Source organism: Bos grunniens, chromosome 13 (genome assembly GCF_055505025.1).
Source record: "Bos grunniens cultivar Pamir isolate PY7600 chromosome 13, Bosgru_T2T1.0, whole genome shotgun sequence".
Classification (NCBI taxonomy): Eukaryota; Metazoa; Chordata; class Mammalia; order Artiodactyla; family Bovidae; genus Bos; species Bos grunniens.
The window spans coordinates 13751769-13760534 of NC_141177.1; the positions used below are offsets into that span (position 1 = coordinate 13751769).

An 8766-nucleotide genomic window follows, 5' to 3' on the forward strand; every position below is an offset into this window, starting at 1 on the left:
CTGGTGACGCGCATGGAGGTGACGGGCCTGTGTTTCCTCCTCAGAAACAGACTGAATGGGAACTGATGGCTATGAAGGACCGGCCAGCCTTGGGAGGCCGCTGCCGCTTGGAAGGGCCCAGCCCCTCTCTGCTGCCACAGGCCGAGGCCGCACCAGCCCCCGGCCCGCACAGGCCTCCACGCGGCCAAGCCCGCCGCCCCCCAGCCTGCCACCGCTCGCGAGCGGGGAGACGCGTCTGCCAGTTCTCCTGCCCATAATGTAGGACCTCTCCTTTGCCTTCCAGTGAATAAATAGTTCAGATTTCATATTCATAGACACAGAATCAAGTTTTTAACATATAAACTTGCCTATACACGTTTAGTAAAATGTCAGATTGCAGACACTTTTATTACATAGAAACTCTGGTTAGCAGTCCATGGTCTCTTACATCATCTCTGGAAACGCCCTGTGTCTGTTCTCTGAAGATCGCTGGGCCGCGCCTGCCTACACCTTCCACGGTCAGGCTGGGGTCACCACACCTGCAACCGCGGGCCTCCTTTGCGGTCCTCGAGGAAGGCAGCGCCTTTGAAGAGACCTGGGCCCTTTCAGCGGTGACCGGCAAACTGCACAGTGGGCTCGCCTCGCCTCGCCTCCTGGGATGATCACTGCGGAGCCCGTGTTCCCGGCGGTTTAAAAAACAGAGCCGGTATGTGGTTAGTGTCTGATGCTCTCACTCTCGTAAGCTGTTACAGCAGCTCTGCTTTTTCAGAGAGTCTGACTCATGGACAGAACTCTTCAGTGATCAGATCGACTAAAGAGACACCTGTCAAGCCCAATGTCCTGACCTGTGTGCCGCTTTTTTTTTTCAGTCTAGACATGTTTAGAGAGGAAAATTGACAAGAGAAACAGGGATGGGCGATGGGAGTGAAGGCCACAGCCGCTGGGGGGCTTCCACAGCCCTCTTGTTGACACTCACTCCACAGCCGCCTCTGGTTTGGGAAGGAAGACCCAGGCTCAACCTGTCAGAGCAAGAACTGAGTGGCTCGGGGACCTCTTGGAACCATCAGAGCCAGGGTGGTCCTCAGCACAGAGACCTGCGTGTGGGGTTCCCGATAAAGTTCGAGTCCTGGCCCCACGCCTGGGGCCTGGCTGGTGTGCTGGACTTTGCTGGACAGGTCCTTGTGAGGTTTTAAAGTTCTGTATTTATATCCCCGAACTTGAAAACACGATCTTTATGTTAGCTGAACTGTCATATCTGCTTTTTTAATTGAGAAAAGCCACAGGAAGAGGTGCCTTTGTAACACTGAGAAACTTGCCTACAAAGCTGTGCTCAGCGGTAAATCACTGTATCCCCAAGACCAGCCACTCTGCAAGCAGCAGGTAAAGAGTGAAGCTCCCAGAAACCCCCTGCTGCCCAGAGCACCAAGGCCTGGGTGCTCCTCCTGGGCCCAGGCTGGTGGGCAGCTTCAGGAGACCCCAGAGGGAGGGCAGGGGCTGTAGTGAGAAATACTAGGGAGTGGGGTAGCCACGGCCCTCCTCCCCACCCGCCCCCAGAACCAGACCAGGCAGGCACCGCACGGGCTTGGCTCCCAGCATGGAGGTGGTGGTCGCCCCTTCTGCCTCCAGGAGAGACTTTTCTGTGGAAACCAAAAGCCCCAGAGCCACTGTTCCTCCCAAGTGTCTCTTCCCGCTTGCCCGTCCCATGAGGGACCACCTCTCCTTTGATAAACAGGTGGCATGTGAGGACTCGGCGTGCTCTGCAGCCTGTTTTTGTGTCCTTTCCATGTTGGGTGTGAAGCTACTTAGCCCCAAAGCCTCTGTGGAGAATTGCCAAGAATGGCGAGTGGGGTTGCCTTCTATCAGAGAACAGACGCCTGGAACTTTTCCTGTAGTGTTTATGTACGTGCAGATTAACTTATATATATCCATATGCAGTAGATACTCAGTTGACACTTTACTGGTGACGTGTACGCCTCACGTGTACACGAGACCGTGGTGGCACGTGGATGCTGCGGGTGGGTGGGGCCGCCGCGTGAAGCCAACTCCAGTGGCTGTGTCCCAGAGTCCTGTGTGCCCCAGCCAAGGGCTGTCTCTTCTGAGAGGATTTTCTTTTCTTTTGTATTCACATGTCATTAACAACCCAAACAGCAAAGCAGAGAAAATAAATTACATGGTGGACAAGTTCATGGAAGACACAGTGACCCCGCCTCAGCACCAGCTGGTCCTTAAAAGGTGGGAAACTCACAGTGCGGCCTGCGGGCAGGTCTTCTCACAGACGGGGGCCCTGCCTGACAGCCAGGGTGCGCCGCCCCCCACCACCCCCCAAGCAGTGAGACCACCCAAGCTGGCCAGACTCTCTTTGCTCTGCTCTTGGATCTGAGTGACTTAGGTGGGGGCTCGGGCCGCATGCTTGAAGGAGACAGAGATGGCTGGGTCATCAAATGGGTGTCTAAAGATACCTGGGGCCCTGGAGGCAAAAGCAGGAACACTGCCAACTGGGCAGAGACGCAGCCAGAGCCGGGGTGCAGCAGGGTGCAGTGGGAGGGCCCCATGGCCAGGCGGGTCCCCGCGGGCTTGCACCCCAGCAGAGGGTAGACTGTAATGTTGCCTCTGGTAGGAGGCAGTCTGTGGGCTGCAAAGTTGAGGGAAGTAGGCTGGCGCTAGTCTCTCCTGAAGAAAAGCCTATTTTTGTAAGGTGACTAATCTCTCCCTTCTTCTCTGTCTGCACTTGGACTCGTCAGAGATGGTGAACCATGTCAGTGTTTCTTGTTGCCTGTCTTGTACATGTTTGGTTTATTGTATTTTTTACACGGGGTTGTAGATCCAGTTTGAATAGGTGAGACCAGATCACCATTCTGATACAGGAAACCTGGATTTGTGCTACGTATACTTTCATACTTTGATTACATATTTTAATTCTTGACTGTTGAGGAGCTTTTTGATTTGGAAAGTGGGCTCTCTTTGTCGGGAGCCCTTAGGTCCTGAAGTGGAAAGCCAGGCTGGGGGACTCGCAGCACCTGGGGAGGGTGGCCCTGTGTGACTCAAGCTCCTTTCAAGGCTGACTGCCCACCCTGCTGTGGGGAGCACAGGTGGGAGGTGGGCGAGGGTAGGTGGCACCTGTAGGCACTCACAGGCCTGGGAGGCCTTCCTACCTGAAGTCTCGCGTGTTCTCCAAGTCGAGACACAGATGCTGTGGGCTCTGTCCGCCTCAGTCTGTGGTCTCTTGACAGGTCCTGTGTCCCCTCCCTGGGTGCCAGGCTGCCTTCCGCAGAGGCACAGCATCAGCTGTTCTGTGTACATCTTTGCTGAGAGCTCCCTGCTTCTGCTGCCCTGTCCTGGGCCCTGCTGCCTCTTGTCTTCCTGTCCTCTTCTCGGACCAAATTCCTCCAGCTGGAGCAGCTTTTGTCCATTCAAAGACTGCAGCCCATGTGGATAAAGGCACTTTGCAGGAGAGAAGAGCCAGCCAAGGAAAAAAATCATAAAACCTGGAATATGGACTCCTCCTAAAGCTCCTTCCCCCCTTTTCTATTCTTAGACTCTCCCTGGGGTGGGGTGCCGGTCTGACTCACCTTTTGTGTGACGACTAAACTGTCCAAGGCTCAGCTGTGTGCTGGAGAAAAGGCCTCTGGATGCGGGCAGCCCTTGCAGGCCGAAGCCAGCAGCTGCCCTGGTCAGGAGAGTCGTGGGCTGTGTCTTCTCAGCCACTGGTCCCCCCTCCTGTGCCCCCGCACCCACTGCCTTTGCTTCCTTTCCCGGGAGCATAGACCCTCCCCACCTGCCTGCCCAGGCCTGGGGGCTAGAGGGCATCTGCGTGCACAGAAGCGCCAACACCGGAAAACGTGGGGCGAGTGGGGCCCCCTCTCTCAACAGTCCCCTCCCCAAGCAGGGTTTCAGTCTGGCATCCCCCCCACTGTGCTGTGTCCTGGCTGCATTCATAACAGCTGGGCTGGGTGACGTGGGCTGGGGTGGCTACAGGCGACCTCGCGACAGACAGAACGGATGCAGAGTGGAAGGTGAAGTGGTGATTGTGTAGCATGGAGCTTGCTGCCCGGCTCTGGGTCTAGGTGAACCCATGGGCCTCGTGTGCAATTCGTTTCTGCTGGAATCTGTGTCCCCAGCTCTGGTCACACTTGGGGGCAGGGAGGTGAGGGCGGACGCAGCTCCCCATCAGGGCTGACCCGGCATCTGGGTGGGAGGAGGAGCAGGCGGAGCGCTGGCCTGGAGAGGACAGGCTGCCTGCTCTTTGGTTCTTCAATCGAAGAACCTGTGACCGGCGTGCAAACCTGGTTTCCTCTGCACAGAGGCTCTGGCCAGCACCAGACAAGCCCGACAGTGGGAGCCCGCGCAGGATGGAGACCAGAGCGGGTGGGTGCCAGGCGCCGCCGGCTCTGCGGGTGAGGGTAGGGCCGGCTCCCGCTCCTCCAGGTGCTGAAGTCCTACCTGGGTTTGCAGGACACGGGGCATCAGTGCCGCTCCATCCCTGCTGTCCTCGGCCCCGGCCAAGCCCCTCTGCCTGTGTCTCCTGCTGTCCTCTCAGAGCAGGCGGGCTCTTACGGGGAGTCTGGGCGTTTACCTGGAGAGCGCGTCTTCCTCCAGGAGTCCGCTCTGCTCCCTGGGGGGAGAGGTGAGGAGCGTCTCTCAGCTGAGGCTAATTTATGATGTCTGTCCCTCCCCTTGGTGAGCGGACGGTCTGAAGGCCCCCGTGTGACTGGAGTGGGAGGTGGACCATCTAGGAGTTACGGAGGACAGGAAGGTGCAGGCCCACGGTCTGGTCCTTCCCAGCCAGGAGCCTCTCAGGGCACCTGCTCGTCCTGCGATTCGTGTTCGGGGACGCTGTCACTCGCCCTGGGTCCTGCACCGCCAGCTATCCCGTCCGGTTCGCTGCCCCTGTGGCCTGGAGAGCCAGCGCCCCCCTGGGTGGATGTGGCCTGGTCGCAGGCCGTGGGGTGATGCTGAGGGGAGGGGGGTCGCCCCTGAGCAGTGGGTTCCCGCCCACTCCCCAGCACCGCTTCGTTCAGTGTGTCCAGGGGGCCGGGTTGTGCCATCGTTGTTGGAGAGAGACGCCCTCACCCCTGTCCGCGCAGCTGACTGAAAGTGCACTGAGCGCAGCCTCTGTGCCAGGCTGGAGGTTGCCAGAGGCGGCAGGGTCCATCTGCCTCCCTGGTAGCTGGTTTTCTGCTGCCCACTCACGGGCTGGTCTTCAGCACAGACCTTTTGTTCCCCGACGAGGGCAGGCAAGGGCGGCTGCAGGAGGAAGGCCGGGAAGGCAGGGGCAGCTGGCTGGAGGTGCGCTTCCTGCCCCGGAGCCGCTGAAGCAGCCATCATCTTGGTGCTAAGAGGCCACTGCCCTGTTTTGTCTGTCCGGGGCCCTCCTCCTCTGGCGAGGGAGGCGCAGGCGCATGCGGGCTGTCACCAGGCCTGGCGGAAGCAGAGTCCTCACCCCAGGAAGGTGTTTTTAACAGAAAGTTGGAACTTGCCTTTGGACGGCGGCTGTGCCGGGCCAGGAGGAGGGGGCTGCCCTCTGGGCTGAGTCTCCAGGCCTCACAAGGTCCCCTGTGGGGATGCTGCTATTTCTAAGATGCAAATTGCACATTTCCTAGATTTTGTATCTGTGGATTTGGATAAGGGAGGGGAACAGGGCCAAACTGCTTGTACAATTTGAAATGGGCCGAAATGGTACTTTAAATCTTTTGATTGCTCCTAAATAAAAATGTAAATACATTTCTCACCTGCGGACTGTTTTGTGGGGGAATCAGAAAAAAAGCTGAGAACACTGACATCTCCAGACTTACTCTGCAGGCAAGACCAGCAACTCCGAGGGATGAGCGGGGCAGTTTCCCTCGGGCGCTCCGGGTAAGTTCCAGCTCGCCACGTCCAGCCGGCTGGGTCACTAAATAAAGGACTGCAGCACCATGGACTGATGCCAAACAGAGGGAAACTGAGTCAGACGTAGAGCTGTCAGGCATCCAGCGAGAGGACACTTTTCCTGGGAGGAAAATACTGAGAAGCTTGTCATTTGCTAAGGAGAGCTTGGCAAATAAGCCTAAGGCCCTGGGGCCTTGAAGGAATAGGATTAAAGCCCAGCTTCTAATGTTCACAGTGATGAGTCCCCCCCTCATGGGGGGGATCCTAAGGGCCTGTGCCCAAAGGAAAAAGGGACCCTTGAAAAAGCCCCAGGGGCAGAGATAGTAAGGAGGGATCCCAGGTGGACCCCAGGTCCTGGTCCTGACCTGGCCCTTCCGGAGGCGGCCTAAGTCTTAGGGAAGGAACTTTGTGTGGAATCTAAATGAAGTCTTCGGGAGGAAGACCAGCAGAGTGTAGAACCCTGAAGCCAGTCAGCTGACCCACGGTGGCTGCAGGCTTGGCCACTCATATGGACGGAGTGGACAGCAGGGGTGGCCGGGGTCACTGTGGGTGTTCTGGGGCAGCTGCAGAGGCCTCCAGCAGGGAACAGAACCCCAGACCAACCCTGGAAGAGCCACTGAGGGCCCTCGGGCTGAGACCAGACTTGATCAGTTTAACTGATGTGACCTTGTTTTGTTCCACGAGCTCCTTTGGTGCGGTGACTTAATGCCACTTAAGAATTGTTTTCCCCCAAGAACTGAAATGGTGGGAGGGGATGAGCTCAAGCTGAAAGGCCAGTGAGTGTCCAGCCCCAGGCCCAGCCTTGGGCAATGATGTTCAGGATGTGGCTGGTCAGGAGGGAGGCCCTACCCTCAGCACCAAGACCACAGATCCTTGTCAAGGGCGGTGTCCCCGGCCGAGGTCAGAAACCACTCAGGCCTCCTCCTGGCAGGAAAGGTGGGGGTCGGGGAGCAGGGGTTGGGGGTTGCTCCGGATGCAGAAAGCCCCTGCTGTAGCAGTCAGTGCTGTGTGTGAGCAGGTGGAGAAGCAAGCTACTCCCCACCACAGGCCAGGACACTTCCACCCGAAGTGAGGGTCTCCCCAGCAGCCCCCCACCCCCATGCTGGGCCTCCTGGTCGTTCAACCATTGTCAGGTCTGGAGGAACTCGGGTTAAACTCAATCTGTGAATCTGCTCGAATCTGCTGCCACGTTTTCTGCTAGGAAGAAGGATCAAGAAACTTACAGGGAAGGGCAAAGGCAGTCACAGAACCCAGAGGAGGTGTGTCTCCTCCAGTCAGTGGGGCTGCCCGACAGCAGAGCCAGTGAAGAAGCAGACCTGCTGGTTAAAATCAAAGTGGGCAGTCGCATGACAGCACGCCTGGGTCCCAACCCTAAGGCCCCCGCCACACACCCCCTCTCCCATCACTGGTTAGCAAAGCGCTCCTGCCCGTGAGAATCTGGGAACACACAGGTCAGGAAGAGACTGTTAATCCCCGCCTACCACCTTCTTGTCCAAGAGGGAAGACATCCTCCTCTGAGTCAGACTACGAAGCACCCAGAAGAAAGCCAAGGCAACAGTGAGAACCTAAGCAGGGTGTTTGGCTACATCTAGTTCAGGGATGACAGGAAGGATCTCAAACTGGGATCCCAGTTCTCCAAGTGGGTGGTGCTCAGAGGGGCCTGCAATAGACCAGGACTGGCCCCAAATCTGAGAACTTGGGAAATGTATGTCTTTGTCTGACTTGTCATACAGGAAAGGGATGCTCTGAACTGATTTCTGTAAAAAACCTGCCTTGAGCTTGTTTGGGTCTCTCCGAAGCCAGGGACCATACTTGCATACCTACATTGTCACACCAGGGCCGTATGGCACGATGACCATTTTAAGAACCAACTGATTACACTTACCGACGTCTCTTCAATGATCACCCTCAGGCTTCCTGGGCTGGCATATTATGCCCATCCCCACCCATGCATCCAACAGGCAGGCGGCTCTCTCCTCTGTACTGCAGCATTTTTGATCCACACCAGCACAGACCGCTACAAAAACAGCCACAGGAAGGGAAGGGCAGGGCCCTTTAAACCATATTCTAGGCACAGAGATTTCGGCCCCAAGCTCTAGAGGCAGAGTATAACCCAGAAACCTACACTTGAATGCTACATGGGCCTTGTTTTTAAAGGAGCGGTTTCTGCGGAACTGGGAAGGGACTCTGGCTGCTTGCAGGTGGGCAGCACTCTACGCTGCCTCACCCTCGGCACATGGGCTGGGGGAGAGGGTGGCCTCACACCGCCTCGCAGCCCAGAGGGAAGGTCTGCTGGACATGGGAAGTAAACCTCCTCCTCACCTGGTTCTATTGCAGAATAACCACCAGGCAAGCGGCCCCAGTTAACATGTCTCCGGAGAAGAGCAGGTGTTCCTGCGCCTCAGTAAGAACTCACAAGGGATAAAAGACGTGAGAATAACGTTATGTGCGTTAGATCTTAAGAGGGCAGCAGAGCTAGCGAACGACCAGTCTCAAGCCTGAGTTCCGGCAGCACGTTGGCGCGAGCTCAGGGCTGGCTGTTCTGAGGCAGCTTCGTGCCCACAGCCTGGGACTCTGGCCCCTGTCCTTAGAAATGGGGCTGCGCCCCTCCAGCCTTCCACACCTGCCTTGAATCTTTCCACCAGCCGGGCACAACCTGCCACAGGTACAGCAGGGTCCGTCAACGACCAGTGGCCTGTGCCCTGCAAGGCCAGCAGCTCCTTCATCCCTCCTTCCTTCCTGAGGGAAAGCATCCCGCGTCATCTTTGCCTTTAAAGAAACCTGCGTCATCGGCTGGCTTTGCTCCACGTCCTCTCCTTCTGCCCCTCGCCCACTGGGGCTGAGCAGCAGGAAGAGCAGAACATCATTATGGTGCCATTGAGAAGTAATTCCACTTTTTACAGTCCTTTTCAGAAGGAAAGC

At 57.1% G+C, this 8766-nt stretch overlaps 1 protein-coding gene across 15 annotated transcripts in view; it reads left to right on the forward strand.

Moving 5' to 3' along the window:
- ZHX3 (zinc fingers and homeoboxes 3) overlaps positions 1-5700 on the forward strand; it is a 136497-nt gene extending 130797 nt beyond the window's left edge. For 9 of the 15 annotated variants that reach the window (XM_086331816.1, XM_086331815.1, XM_086331811.1 and 6 more), the window contains one exon: positions 45-305. Coding sequence is in view for 6 of the 15 variants with exons in the window: in XM_086331825.1 (XP_086187951.1) it covers positions 45-55 (11 nt within the window). In the remaining 9 variants the exon portion in view is untranslated. Of the gene's footprint in view, positions 1-44 lie in introns of all 15 variants that reach the window. The other 6 variants (XM_086331825.1, XM_086331822.1, XM_086331823.1 and 3 more) reach the window with 2 other exon arrangements.
- The last annotated feature ends 3066 nt before the right edge of the window (positions 5701-8766 follow it).